General features: G+C 41.1%; 1 protein-coding gene across 6 annotated transcripts in view; it reads left to right on the forward strand.

Moving 5' to 3' along the window:
• The window catches only part of rad51b (RAD51 paralog B), a 562,125-nt gene that overhangs the window by 351,195 nt on the left and 194,670 nt on the right, over positions 1 to 16,260 (forward strand). For all 6 annotated transcript variants that reach the window (XM_059953396.1, XM_059953406.1, XM_059953376.1 and 3 more), the window contains exon 8: positions 2,924 to 3,020. In XM_059953396.1, the coding sequence (XP_059809379.1) occupies positions 2,924 to 3,020 (97 nt within the window). The remainder of the gene's footprint in view (positions 1 to 2,923; positions 3,021 to 16,260) is intronic.

Below are 16,260 nucleotides of genomic sequence, written 5' to 3' on the forward strand. Positions count from 1 at the left end.
TTTAGATTTACTATGTCCATACATATATCTTATGGCTTACGTCTTGGTAAACTTATTTATATTGTAACTATTATGTATGTTTTTTTTTCATATGTAATGGAATGTGTATGTTGGTAATTTCTTTATCAATATATCATCTGTATTCTGTCCATATTACTAATATTAATAAAAAGATTTAGAAAGAAAGAAAGATCAGCCATGATCACAGTGAATGGTGGTGCTGGCTAGAAGGGCCGAATGGCCTACTCCTGCACCTACCGTCTATTGTCTATTATCAGGAGAGAGAGTGCTTGAAAAAAGCTGCTTTCACTGATCAGCCTACCTGTTGTTTGCCTTGTATCGCAGTGCCCTTTGTGGGTGAGACCATCGTGCCAGACTGTAACATAGGAGGTCTTGTGGCAGGAAGAATGGCATCAGTCTTCTCATCTGTATTTACTTCCTGTTTAAAATGGCACTACTGAAGATGTGTGATGGCTTACTGGTGATTTGAAAGCAAAGGAATTTGATTATAAATATTATTAATAACAATTTTTAAAGTAAATTGTGATAAACTATCACCGCAAACAATGAAGAGGCGAGCAAAAGCAAAGCAAATTTACATATGTGCCCTGCTGGTGCACTGCAAAATCAATGCACTTGAAGTTGGAGGCATGCTGGTTGGAGTGAACTGTTCGGGGGGTGGGGGGGGAGGAGACAGTTCAGAGGAGCTCGGATGCCCACCCAGCTGGCCCGAGTGCGAGGGTGGATTGTTCTAAGTACCGAGCTGATTTGGAGAGGTCAAGTATGGCTTCTTCAGAAGTGAAATCCAGGTCTGAACCAAATTACTGGGCAGCGTGTACTAGGCCCAGAGTGATTTGCTGCAGCAAGGCCCGGGTCCTAATGTGAGGCACAGTCTGCTATATAGTCGATCTAAATGCTGGCCCAGATATACTGGAAGTCAGAGTGTTAGGTGAGGTTGGATTACTCTGAGCATTGAGCCAATTTGGAGAGGTGAAGAATGACTTGTCTGGCAGTGAAATCCAAACCCAGGGTGATTCACCATGGCAAGGCCAGGTCCTAGTGCAAGGTTGGGATAATTTAAATGCTGGCCCAGATAGTCTGGGGGCTCTTCTCTCCGCAACACTAAGGCTGTGAGAATGCCCCCAGCTACTGTGCTTTCTGTCTGCAAACCTTGTGGCAATTTGCCCCACTAATATGATGAACTGAATACCGAAGCTTTGGGCTTTCTCCGGGCTGCCTCAGGGATTTGGTTCGGAACGTTGCTGTTGTTACTCGCTTCTGTTGTTCACGTGATTTATGCCTTTGCCACCTTTGTTCGTACTGGGGGGTGGTCTTATCTTTTTATTTGGGTCCTTGCTTTGTGACTGCCTGTAAGCAAACAAATCTCAAGGTTGGATAATCTATACATACTTTAATAATAAATACACTTTGAATCTTGAATCTTTGCATCTTGAGAACATCCAAAGAAGCTAGGAAATTAAAGAAAGAGAATAGCAATATCCTGAAACATAATCAACATTAAAAAATGCAGAGGTATTAACATTCTTAATGTACATAAAAGGTAGCTATATCTCCCTGGCAGAGATTTATGTCTTTATTTTACAAGGACTGCAAAGACAAGCCAGTGAACCTAACATCAGTGTGGAGGAATGTTATTGAGATGATACTAAGGACCCATCAACATTTGGAAACGCAAGTTCTGATTAGGGCTGTGATTAGTCAGCACGGCTTTGTGCCTGCAGAAATCTTATCTCATGAATTTGAGTTTTCTGAAGGGAGATAAAGCAGATTGAAAAGGATGAGGCTGTACACTGAAGCATCAACAAGACGTTCGACAAGAACCCCTGTGATAGGCTGATCTGAAAGGTTTGATTGCATGAGTTTGGATGACTAATGATTTAGATGAGAACGTCAGTGGCACGCATTGTACATTTGCAGACGACACCAAATTGGTTGTGTGACATGTCTAAGGTCACAACATATCTCAATCAATCAGAAAAGTGGCAAAGGAATGACAGAGGTAGTTTAACTGAGACAAGTGTGAAGTGATGCATTTTGGGAAACTAAACCTAGGGCATACACAGTTAATGAGTGGATCCTGGAAAATACATTGAATACAGAAACTTGGGAATACAAGGTTTCTGGTTCACCATATTCCATGAAAGTGATAATATAGATAGACAAAGTGATGAAGAAGCTGTTATAACATATTTGCCTTTATTGGACTGCATAGAGTTTAAGAGTTGGAATAGTATGTTACAGCTGTAGAAGAGATCACATCTGGACTATTGTGTGTAGTTCTGGTTTACATACTGTAGGAAAGATGTGATGAAGTTAGAGAGGGTGCAGAAAAGATTCACAAGAATATTGCTGGGACTGGCGGATTTTGGGTTGTACAGAGACCTTCCTGAATGATGACCTTATAGACATCTATAAATGAACCAGGAGGGGCATAGATAAATGGATTGTCACTGTCTTCTTTCCGAGATAGCAGGGTATAAAATTGGAAGCCACACAGTTTTGAGTGTAAGAAACAATCAACGTAATAGGGACATAAGAGGTCTATTTTCTCACTCAGAGGGTGTTGAATGTGGAACAACATAACAGAGTAAGTGCATTTACAATGTTTAAAAGACATTTGGACAGGTACATGGCTAAGAAATGTTTAGAAAGACATTGGCCAAATATAGGTGTGGAAATGACTCAGGAACACATCTAGATCACCATCAATGAGTTGGGTTGAGGGGCCTATTTCCCTTCTGTATAGCTCTATAACTCTAAAGCTGTTGCTTGGCTTGTTATGCATACATTTGGGAAAAGCAACCATAGCTAAAGACCATGTAGATTTGATAGGATGATTGGAAAGGCAGATAAAGTGAGGTACACCATCCCCCTGTTATAACAGAGTTATTGTCTTTTGCAGGTCATTCTGACAAACCAAATTACAACCAGGATTGGTCAAAGACGAGCTGCCAACTTTAGGCCAGACTCAGTGGTGGATAATTTATTGTCATCTGAAGGTATGGATGCTTCCTTTGTGTCTTGATTTTCACTTGATTTATGGGTCAGTCCCCTCGCAGGACCATTTCTGCCAAACAGTAGAACCACGTCTCGGTACAGGGAACCCTTCAGTTGTTCGTGTGCATAAGAGCCTTTAATACTCTTGTTGCAGATGACCCAACAGCATGGATGCTTAGTCTCATTTCCACACTGATGCACGATGTTTGTGATCATATGAGCACCTTAATTTCAAAGGTATATTTAATGTCAGAGAAGTGTATACAATATACATCCTGAAACACTTTTACTTCGCTACCATCAACAAAAAACAGAGGAGTGCCCCCAAAAAATGAATGACAGTTAAAATGTTAGAACCCCAAAGTTCCCCCAGCTTCTCTCCCTCCCGCATGTAAATGGCAGCAAACAACGATCCCCCCACCTTCCCCCCACCAGCAAAGGAAAACCAAGCACTTAATTATGAGCAAAGACAACAGCAAAGACACAGACTTGCAGTTACTCCAAATACTACGCATACACCTGGTATTCAACATACCACAGGCTCTCTCTCTCTCTCTAATAAGGGAGAAAGGAGTATCTCTGTTTTGCAGCGAGAGGGAAGACATAACAAACAACTCTCTGGTTTACGATGTTAAAAGTCCGTTGCATTGGTTTTATCGAGCTCTGTGCCCAAAGATCTTGGGTCTCTGGGCATTTGGCCAGAGATCTTTCATTTCCCACGACACATCGGTATCCTGCCCGGACACCAACCTTCGATTGCCTGTCTTCAGAGCCATGAGATCTCAGCGAACTGAGCTCTTAGGTTGAGACCTTGGCGTGCCGAGTAACACCGAGAGCAGGTCCCATTCCCACACAGAACCATAGTCAGCATGTAACTCCAGGCCAGGGTCTTCAAAAGAACCCTGAAAGGGAAAAATAGAGATAATAAAGGTTGTAAATCCTTTACCAAGGAAAGAGATGTTCTTTAGGTTTATACTTGTCTATACTTCCTCAGCTCTTACCATGATAATGTAATTCTAAGGGCTAAAGAAATATTAGCTGCTACCTCAAATGACAGGAAGTCAAATGGGTAGAAGTCATGTTGCAGTTGAATGTTGTTGTTGCTGAATTGGGCTGTCATTCTCAGCCACCAGAAGCCCTGTCAGCTTTTGGCCAATGGTAGATAATCTACACTGGTCTGAAGGTAATAGTTGCTTCCTTTGCCTTGATTTGTACCTTGACCTTCAGTTTGTTGCTTCACGAGTCCGTTGTGTTGATAGTAATGTCTGTGCTGCAGACTCGGCTTCCAGTTGTTTTGGCTCCCTTGTTTCCGAACCAAGAGTTTATTTTGTCAAAGTCTGTGCAGTAGCTGATATACAACAGCTAACTGCAATTAAAAGAAGGCACACAGATGAAGGCTCCACTCCTGAATGTGAAATGCAGAACCTCATGGACTACTCTGGCTGTGATAGACTGTAAGATTGTACTGTCATTATGGTTTGGGAATTTGGACACTATAGCAATGACATCACTGACCAGCTTCTAGAACAAGGTAGTGAGTACACTTCCTCTGTGGGGCAAACCAGGGGAAGGTAATGTCTTCATAGGTTAGGCTTTGCCATCAAGATCAAAATTATTTACCATTTCACTTGCACCTCTGTAGAACAGGCAAATCGTCTCATGGACCTCTGGCTCAGTCAATATGGAATGAGCATGCCACTTCATTAGCACATTCTCTCAACCCCAGAAGCTCTTGATAAAGCTCAAGAAGAACATATTCGACCTTGGAAAATCTTTGGTCCACAGCCCAGGGGGAGATAAACTAACCCTCCTTCAGTGCTGGGTTGGAAAACATGCCATTTGTTACTAAGTTGACGAGTAAGGTTAGAGTAAGGAAATATAACTCCACTGGAATCCACCTCCTGATAGAGTGCTTGCAGCACAATTTTGCCATAATCAACATCCTGTTATGCCAGAGAAATGAGTACAAAGACCTTATGATAACACTGATCTAGGCCCTTGTGCCTGTTAGATTCTATTGCAACAGCGACTATACTTTGAGGCTGATTCACTGCCTGTAAGGCATTTTGGAATTTCCCAAGAGGATCATAAATAGTGCTGTAGATATTAAAATCTGCCTTTCTACATACAGGTCGTTCCCCACATCAGGCAGGGTTCCATTCCGAACTGTTCATAACCTGAACAGTTCACGGGTCATAAATGCAGCTGCAAACAGACTAACACACAGCAGAAGATGCCTGCACAAGTGGCTTGACCTATAGGAATAGATAATCATGAGAAGCATTTTAATCCTGTTTTGTCACTCTTAATAATAAAACTGATTAATATATTTAACCCAAGACTATCCTGGGCTAATAATGATATTCTTTTAAAAGATTGTGGTGTATGCAAGATTTTAAATGCTATTGAAGGTTTTGTAATGAATAACAAGCTGTATATCTCTAGGTAGGATTCACAAAATAGTCATAAACTTGTTAAATAGAATGTATTCTTCTTGGGTTTGACGTGGGGAAGTTCCAGCTAATATTAAGGTAGCTGGCAAATGCATACCACCGGCCTCCCTAGCACTGTTCCCTCTAAGCTGTGTGGACACGCTGCCGCACAGTACCTGAAATGCTCCTGCGCACATATCCTTTGTTGCCACGCAGCTAGATTTTCTTTATATAATGTTAATATAAAGTGCCACGCTGTTTTCAGGCTGTGTAGAAATTTCCTGCTTACAGCAAAGGTTGGTTTGCGCAGCTGTAGAAAAAATAAGAGGAAACATAACTCCAAAACATTCGTGGTGAGGGCCTGTAATTTTCAAAGTGCAGCACACAGAAAGCAAAAAGAACAATTTACTCCTGCATGTGTTGCCTCAGTACCTGCTCTCAAACAGGTAGAAAATTGTCAAACCACAGCAATCACATTCATGTTCTCTTATGACATAGAAGGAAGCCATTCTTTCTATTGAGTCCATGCTAACTCACCTCCAGTTCACTGGTGACAATTTACAGTGCCTACTTAACTTACCAACACATCTTTGGGACTGAGAGGAAGCTGTTAGCACCTTGAGGAAATCCATCCATCACAGAGAGAAAGTGCAAACTCCACTCAGACAGCGCCTGACATTAAGATTGAACTTGGGTTGTGAGTGCTTTACAGCAGCAGCACTATCACAGCATCACTGTGCTGGTGTTATTGGAGGCAAATGGGTAAAATCACAGTCAGTACATAGTTTGCACAAACCCAACTCTAACTGATTTGTCATCTGATGCCTGTTCACTCCTGTTTCCCTGCACATGGAATTAACTCTGTCTGACCTTAAATTCTTGTCATCATTTTCAGTATTCTTAGGTGTGTGTGGTATGTCTATTACATATAAAATAACAAAAAAAAATCACTTTTCATGCCATGAGCTGGTATTTAGTGGAGTTGATGATCTCACAGATACCTGAACCATTGTTTATAGCACTGGCTGATCTGATATCTGATCAGTGACGTGCTCATTTTCCATCTAATCCCACTGCAACCCCTACTTTTATAATTTATACAATGACTGTTTTGCAAATTCCAATGATGTCTTGTATGTCCCACATTATAACTATTTCAAAATATAAAACTGAGAATGTTTTAATTAATTTGATAACAGAAGCATCTTATTTCCAGGTGGTGGAGTCTAGATCATCTGCTTCAATGTAGACTGCTGGTGGTGGCAGATTTCTTACCAACTGAAATTAGAACTAGTGGCTGGGAAGTTGACATTAATGCTCTCTGAATGCTATTTCATTCAAGCCTGTTGTTAAAAAAAAAATTCCACCATAAAAATTGCAAATCGCTGATCAAACTGCAAAGAGAACTCTTTACCCCATCTCTGGCCTCCTGGCTTTCTGCCCACAGATGGAATTTCACACAGGTGATGAATGTTTCTCAAGAGGAGCTGGTTTGGGAAAGGATTGGGACAGTTGTCTTTCTCTGCATCTGTGAAGGAAATGTTCAGTTCGAAATTGCTTCTGTTGCTGTGAGTGCCAGACTTGAATGGAAGTTTTTGGATGGGGCTAGTGTTGTAATGTTGGAAAGTGTGCGTCAAAGTTACTACAATTAAAGACTCATGCCTGCTGAATAATATTCACATTAATTGCCTTAAACCAATTGCCTTAACCTTTATCCTCCTATTAGATTATGAGGAAACCTTATTGCACTACTGCTTGATCTGGTTAAGGTGCTTCAGGACCCAATAATAGTGCACTGTCAATGGGGAAAGGAAAACCAATGCCATGAGTCAGGACCTCTAAGCTATGTCCTGTCAGCTAACATTGGCCCTGGGTATAACCCACTGGATGTAGGATTGGAATTTCCACTGAGCAAGAGGCACAGGACTTTGGGCCTTTATCCTGTGACCTCCCACCATTATAGGAAATAGAGCTTGCTGAAGAAATGAATGGGAGAGAGATATAGGTGAGGAAACTAGAAACAAGCTTGCCTAAAAGAAGTGAGGCTCCATGGGATGAGAGGTGATTGAGAAAATGAGGTAGAGTTAAAATGAGGATGAGATGGGGTTTATTCTGTTTTGGCCAGTTATTTTTGGGAGTCTGGGAAAATGAATTACCCTCTAATTTAACCATCACCCCTCTCCATATGTAACCACTGCTCTCATTCTTCCCACCCTTATTAGCAGTTGCCCATCTCATGACATTGCTGTGCCCACTATCATTTACCACCCTGCAACTGCTGCTTCATGGTCATCAGTCACTTAACTTTGCAGGAAGTCCCGACTCAAAACAAGTGATATACCGGTCTTTGGAGGTTTCCTAGCACAACCACAGGTAAACAATATTTCTCTGTGGAAAAGGATCTAGTACTTTCCCAGCTCATATGACAAATAAACTCTTCTTGTGCTTCCAGTCAGGTACAGGTATCAATTTTAACCGACATTTTGATGACATTTCAATGAGAAGCTCTGCTATCTTCATCAGGGATGATACTTCAACATGTCCAGTCTGGTGGTATATATACCCCTGTCATTTGTCCCTCCTGACTGGTTAGTCCTCATCCAATCAGGTTTCCACTGTCCCACCTTGTTTACAATCAAATTCCAGTTCTTTCTTACAGCAAGACTTCCATCTTTGTTAAAATTCCTTTTCTCTAGTTTTATTTCAACGGCTTCCTTCACCAGGTGGTCCCAAAAGCCATTGGTGCGGCACAGTAGTTTTGTGCCGTTGAAGTCAATCCTATGGCTATTGCGAATACAATATTCTGCTGCTGCTGATTTCTTCAGGTAACCCAAATGGATACACCTCCAGAGCTCCTTGACGTGGGTTTCCAACGTGCGATTGACTTCAACGATTAAGGTCTTCCTCTAAGTAAGACTTTAATTTGATTGTAAGCAAGATGGGACAGTGGAAACCTGATTGGATGAGGATGAATGAAATCAAGTAGCATGTGTGACAGGTATAAATACCACTGGACTAGACATGCCCAGGTAACATCCCTGATGAAGATGGCAGGGTTTGTCATCGAACCATCAATTACAATTGATACCTGTACCTGGCTGGAAGTCCGAGGATATTTCTCTATATTTCCACTCCCCTGTTGTGAACCTTGGGAAGAGGCGTGCATAAGGAGATTGAGATAATGAGATGGCTATTTGGCCCACTGTTTCTCAGGGCCTGGATGTATAATTCTTACTGTGGGAGACTCCCCACAAAATATGGAGACACAATGGACTGCAGATGCTGGGATCTGCAGCTAGATGAACCCAGCAGGTGAGGGAACAGGAATTATTGAATTTCTAGGCCAAGGTCTTGCATCAGTCCTGATACTAGGTCTTAACCCAAAATACTTCCTATCCCTTTGCCTCCACAACCACTGCCTGGCCCAGTCAGTTCCCCCAACAGTTGTATTTTTTTACTTCACAATAAATATGTATATTAGATTTATGATCAGAAGTTTCAAAATGGGATTCTATTGACACAGGTTTCTTCAGTCCTAAGTCCTCCTGACATGCACTCTAATACTCATCTATATCTATTTATATGTAAGACCGAAGAGCTGATTGTGGACTTCAGGAAGGATAAGAAGAGGGAACATGAAGCAGTCCTCATAGAGGATCAGAAGTGGAGAGAGTGAGAACTTTTATGTTCCTGGGTGTCGCTTAGTTAGTTGATCTCTTATGTAGCTTATTGTTAAAATAATACATTTTCTCTGAGGACCTACCCTGGGTGCAACATATTGATGCAGCTGTAAAGAAGGCAAGACAGCGGCTATATTTCATTAGGAGTTTGAGGAGATTTGATTTGTCAATTAAAACACTTGAAAATTTCTACAAATGTACTGTGGAGAGCATTCTGATTGGCGGCATCATCATCTGGTATAGGGGAGCTACTCCACAAGATTGAAATAAGTTGCAGAAACTTGTAAAATTAGTCAGCTCCTTTATAGGTACTAGCCTCCATAGTATCCAAGACATCTTCAGGCAGCAGTGCCTCAGAAAGGCAGCGTCCTTCATTAAGAATCCCTACCACCTAGGACATGCTCTTTTCTCATTGCTACAAACAGTGAGGAAGGAGATACAGAAGCCTAAAGGCACACACTCAGTTATTCAGGAACAGTTTCTTCCCCTCTGCCATCCAATTCCTAAATGGACATTGAACCCAAGAACGCTACCTTGTTACTTCTTATTTCTGTTATTTTGCAGTACTTATTTTGACTTAACCTAATAGACATATATACCCCAAATGTAACTCAGTTTCTTCTCTATATTTATTTATCATGTATTTCATTTTACTGCTGCCGTAGTTAACAAATTTCATGGCATATGCCGGTGATATTAAATCTGATTCTGATCAGCTTATTCCACTTCTACTACCTCACCTCTGGCAATAATGCAGTCCTACCTTCCCCATTAGTTGAGATTAGCTAACTCAGTACAGATGAGGTTTGGACTCTGGTCTCTAATATAACTTCATTATAGTTGTGACAATCACCTAAATGAATTCCAGATACCTTTTCATCTTTGTTTCAAAGGTTGAACCATTGTCTCTAAGTCAAAGATGGTAGGAATGTCCAGAATAGTTGAAAATTCCTTTCCTCACACAGATACTGCTCGACCTGCCGAGTTTCCGCATCAGATTGTTTATTGCTTAATGTCAGAGGTTTCCTCAAAGATTCAAGCACACAATCTGAATATTCCAGTGAAGGTCTGAGAAAGTACAGATTCTAGAAAGTGTACTTAAACCCAGACCTAGGCTACGTTCACACTAGACCAGATAAATCTGTAACCGGATCTTTTTCTCTTCGTTTTGACCCTCTGTCCACAGTGAAATGGCGTTTTCCTTCCCTGAAAACTGAACTTTTCTACAGCGCTCTCCAGACTATAAATCTGAAAACATCGATTGGGTGGTGTAGTATGTACGGGGTAACCAAAGCTTTTTAAAAACACTGTCATGACGTGCCGAAACAGATGGTGGTGGCAGTGCAGCATTTCATTGTTTTCTTGAACGCAACCTCCAACACCACAACAACAATGGCAGACGGCTTCAGGAGGCTGTCCCTGAGCAGAATGTTACTGCAGCTTTGCAGTATGACAGAGAATTTCAACCCCCCATACAACCTAACAATTTCAGAACAGACGGCAACAAGACTGAAGCCAGAAAAGTTGGAAATGTACTCACCAAATGCTTTGACCCATAACTTACTGAATAAATAAGTATACTTTGCCCTGTTTTCTGTTCTTGCTCGTATGAAAGTGGTTTACCTATTTATGCAAGTACTTCTCTGACAATAGATGTGTAGCAGCCTAAAGTAACATTGTATAGAAATACAAGATGACACTGATGCAGACATGTTTTATACATTTAACAAAGTGCTTTATTAATGTATTGCTTGTGCAAACATTCAATAGATGCAATTGTCACCACTTCCAAAATTCCATTTTTAAGTAGTAGCTTATGTTTGGCATAGATGTGAAAATATTAAGGCCAAAAAAGGAAAATTGTAAGTTTCACTTTTACTCGGGTAAAAATAAAATGGCTTTTGCCCAGTAACTCATTTTCTCTTTTTTTTCAATCTTTTTATTGAATTTCATATATAAAAGAAACATAATATAATAATAAATAGGTTATAAATGCATAAGACTTGAAATTGAATTATTGCACATGTTAAATACAGCAAAATAATACAGAAAGACATGGCAAAAGTAAAGGCAAACAAATGAGGTAACAGCAAATTTCACTTTTGCCTAGTAACAAGCCTTATTGCATTTAGTTGTAGCTGTCGTCCCTTTCATCGGTGAAGAGACTATGGCTGTAGGAAATGTTTCTAGGGTGACTCCTCTGTGGGAATGTGGATGATGTTGGTAGGGCCACCTGGGGGTCTGTGTGTCCGTATGTGTAGCTATTGTGGCTGTGAGGCTGTTATTGTGGCGGTGAAAAGTACTGGGGGTGGGGGAAGCCATCATATTCCACATCATTACAAGTCTCTCTGCAGCAGAGTTAGTCAGTTTTTCAATGTTCATCGTCAGCCAGGTCATACTGTCCGTGAACTCCCTGTCAGTTGCCTCCATACGTTCCAGTATTTGTTGTTTTAGTTTTAAGTCATCCAGCTGTCCGTCATTTGGCAAGTTCCTTTTAAGTTTTTCTAGTCTGTAACTGGACAAACATGCACCAAGTCTTTTACGGCAAGATTCGACATAAAACACGTCGCTTGTTGTCTGTAGTTGAGTTCTGCGCATGCCCAGTAGGTGGAGGTTCACCCAAATACCCGTTTTAATGTTGTCGGAGGGATTTTTAAAAATGCCTGGTGTGGATGCCTATTGTTCTTACACGAAACCAGCGTTTTCAAAATTATCTGGTCTAGTGTGGACGTAGCCCAAGTCGGCCCTCTCAGGTGTATCTCATGAAAGTACTGTTTTCCCAGGGAGTAGGCAAACATTTATCTAACAACAACTTACATGTATATTGGCATCTTTTATATGGTAAAACATCTCAAGCTGTCTCAAAGGCTACTATTCAAAATCATAAGACAGACTTTGCATCCAGTAACACACCTCTGCTTGTTTGCCATTCTCCTGTGCTGTTGTACCCTGCAACAGTGATTACTCTCTTCACATAATTCATCAGCTGTAAATTCTTGCAGATCACTGCAAAAGGCATGATAGAAATTAAATCACAAACAAGAGAAAATCTGCAGATGCTAGAAATCCAAGCAATACACATAAAATGCTGTAGGAACGCGGCAGGCCAGGTAGTATCCATGGAAAAGAGTACAGTTGACATTTCGGGCTGAGACCCTTCAGCAGGACTGGAGAAGAAAAGCTGAGGAGTAGATTTAAAAGGTGGGGGGAGGGAAGAGAGAAACACCAGGTGACAGGTGAAGCCTGAAAGGGGGGGGGGGATAAAGTAAAGACTGGGAAATAATGATAGAAATTCATGTCCTTTCTCAAAAGATGTCTTGTCAGAAGGTTATCCAAGCCAAATCAATAAAGTTGTGGTGACAGTATCATAGCCACAGGATGGCCTCTTGTGTCCACTGATTAAAGTGGTTTCTGCTATTTCCAGACTCTTCCTTTAGATCCTTGCTCAGACCTATTGCTATCAACAGATTCAGTTATTCTGGGTTCCATTGCAAGTTTTACATCAAACATGTTTATGTTGCTAACCCAAACATGCATTGCTACATTTAACAGTGGTTTAGAAGCATTTCCTCCAGCAGTCTTTGTCATAAATCGAATATCAGGCATGTCACCACACCTCATGCTGATCTTCATTCATCCAACAAAGGTATGGAGTGATTCTGGGCTCTCTTTGCAGTACACCCACCTTCCCAGTGGGGTACAGAGTGATTGAGGGTCTGACAGGAGAAATCCCATTCAGAGTAACTTGGGGTTGAATTATACAGCAATGAAACACCTTGAACCCACTGTGTCCATGCTGACGCCTGACACCTATCTTTACCAATCCCATTTGGGAGCACTTAATGTATAGCCTTTCATACCTTGGTGATTCAGGTGCCATTCCAGATATTTCAATGCTCTGGGAGAACCTGTCTCCACTAGCCCTCCAGGCCACATATTTCAGTTTGCAATCATTTGGATTAAAAAACCCTCCCGTAGATCTCCTCTGAAAATCTTATCTCTTACACTAAACTAATGTATTATGACCCTGTTATGTGATAAAGTTTACAACTCTCTACCCTGTCTATGCCTCTCTTTGTATATCTCAGCTCCAACTACTCCAAAGAAAATAAACCGATGCTATCATCATAACTCCTCATAATTGAGACACCATCCTAGGCAACATCCTCAGTACCCTCTCCATTATATCTGTACTATAGTGTGGCAACCAGAATTGTGCACTGCTTGTAGCCATGGCATAATTGATGTTTTATAATGTTGCACCATAATCTTCCTGCTCTTATATTCTAGGGATAGATTCCAGCATTCTTCACTTAAGAGAGTGAAGGATCCCAGTGACTCTCAGCTATGTGATTGAATTAGTCTGGTGTTCCGTAGCCATAGGATGGAATGATCTAGTGACTTTTGGATTGATTCTATTGATCTCTGACATTGGGCTGGAGTTGACCCAGTTCATTCACAACTGTAGGATGGAAAGGTCCTGACATCATTTGGCTGTAGAATTGAGTGATCCCACATAATGTGGCTATTGATCACCCTAACTTTTTAGTATGGTGTAGTCCCTCTTCATGGATAAAATAAGAATCTCTACAAAGTGTTTCAGGACACTTTATCACTTTAGCTTGATTATAGAAAGTTTTAATTCTACACTTGGTCGAAGTTCAAAACCATAAGATAACTCATCTGATTCCTGGAATTTCTTCTCCATACATCCTTCAACTGCCAGTTTCTGCTTCTTTAGTCTTGCGTCATCTTTTCAACAAGCAGCAAAGATTCTTTGGTCTGGAAATTGACCTGTCCCTGTTAGATTGGGACTAGATCTCCATTGGTAAGAAACGTGTTCTATGGTACTGCTTTTAGGGCTGTGTGAGAATGAAAACACAACCTAAATCATGTCCTGCTTGTGCTTGAAGAGCTTGAAACCACCAACGATGTGGCCTGTGTTTTTGAAGCTCTACTTCAGAAGATCTGAGAGCTATGATTCACTGGCAATTAAATAAAACTTGCTCTGTATTATTCAGGATACATAATACCACAAAACTCTGCAGTGATTCTGGTGCCAGAGCTGCTTGCATCCAAATCTGGCCTTGATTAATAGGATTAGCATGCACAGTGAGGATTGCAAGAGTACTCAAATTGATCTATGTTTAATATCAAACACAATCTACTCAGGATTAATGGGTCAGCATTACTTATTTAGATAACTTAAGCGTTGTTTTCTTTTTGCTAGGAATTTTATTACTAATATGGGATAGATTTCACTTTTTTCCTGAAACAGTTTGTTATTGAGCTAATATTTGTTTTGATAATCTTGTTAAAAGAAGATCATTTGTACTTGAGGACTGCCCATTATTTAAACCACTTTGCAAAGAGAGAGCAGGTAGTCATAGGAGACAAGTGACCAGGGTAAGAGATGAGTAAGCAGTTGAGTGGCCACAGCGAGGTATGAATGGGGACTGGGCAGCCAGACAAGGTTTGTGTGGTCAGAAAGAGGGAAAGGTGGATTCCAAGTAGCTGAAGTGAGGGTTGAGTGGTTGAAGCAAAGGATGAGTTGGGATCAAATGGGCAGAGGGAAGGTGGAATGAGAGACAAGTAAAGACGGAATGATTCCCACTTCTCTAGATTCCCTTAATACCCAACTATATTCAACCTTTCAGGAGGAATCTAGGAGTGGAATTTTTGGAAATGTTGGCCTGAAGTTGGTTTGGCTTCTCCCCTCAATCCTTTAAAGCCTGGCTTGTGGCTCACTGTATATCACAGTAGAAGTGACGGTGCTATGGGCAGAAAAGTTGCTGTTCGTCTCTGAAACCTGGCACATTCAGCTCTCGGCCTGTTCCCCCCAATCCCCCTGACATGTTCACTCTGAAGATTCTATTCTTTTGACATTGATTACTACTTATCGCTCACTCTTCTTACATTGCAGTGGAAGTAATCATTTACTGCAAAGCATTTCAGCCTGGCCTGAAACCAAAGTACAGGCATGTAATTGCCCTTATTTTCTGAGTACTGTTTGAGGCCAAACCAGACATTTGTACTTCTGGTTTAGTTTTTGATGCTTAGCAGAAATTACTGCACGTCTTCAGCATCCTTGCTAAGATCACCTATTTGCATCTTCACAGTAAACCCTCCTACTTCAAATAATAGTGTTATAGCCCATACCTTTGCTTTTATCATCCCCTAGACTAGGTTGTTTTGACACAGTCTTTTCCAAATCTCCCCCTCTTAAAAATTAGATATTATCCAAAGTCTGCTGCCATGTTCTAACTTGCAACATACCAATTACACAATATCATCAACTTTATATTAGTTCCCAGTTATGGAATTACAATATTGTGTGGTTCTCATCCTTGTTTTCAGATGTCCACAGGTCTACAATTCTTTTCTACATCTGTATTCTCCTCCAAGGTATCTGTTCTCCTTCAGGGATGATCTCAGAAATAGCTCTAGCTCTATTCACTTGTGATTGCTGGCTATTTAGTGGCCTTGGCCCTAAACTGGTATTTGTTCCCTAAACCTTTGACAATCTCTACCACTTCCTCAAGCTTATGTAAAACCTAACTGTTTGCCTTTTGGTCTAGTGTTTTCACTGTGCTTTCTCTATAACTGTAACACTATGCACCTGTATCCCTGTGGCACCTGATGACCTCGTGATCTCCATCTCAGAGGCCAATGTTAGGCTGTCTTTAAAGAGAGTGAACCCTTGCAAGGCTGAAGGTCCCAATAGAGTACCTGGTAAGGCTCTGAAAATTTATGCCGACCAACTGGCGGGTGTATTCAAGGACATTTTCAACCTCTCACTGCTATTGGCGGAACTTCCCACTTGCTTCAAAAAGGCAACAATTATATCAGTGCCTAAGAAGAATAACGTGAGTTGCCTTAATGACTATCACCCGGTAGCACTCGCATCTACAGTGATGAAATGCTTTGAGAGATTGGTCATAACTAGACTGAACTCCTGTCTTAGCAAGGACCTGGACCCATTGCAATTTGCCTGTTGCCACAATAGGTCAATAGCAGATACAATCTCAGTGGCTCTTCACACGGCTTTAGACCACCTGGACAACACAAACACCTGTGTCATGATGCTGTTCATCGACTATAGCTCAGCATTTAATACCATCATTCTCAGA

Source organism: Hypanus sabinus, chromosome 2, assembly GCF_030144855.1.
Source record: "Hypanus sabinus isolate sHypSab1 chromosome 2, sHypSab1.hap1, whole genome shotgun sequence".
Taxonomy (NCBI): domain Eukaryota; kingdom Metazoa; phylum Chordata; class Chondrichthyes; order Myliobatiformes; family Dasyatidae; genus Hypanus; species Hypanus sabinus.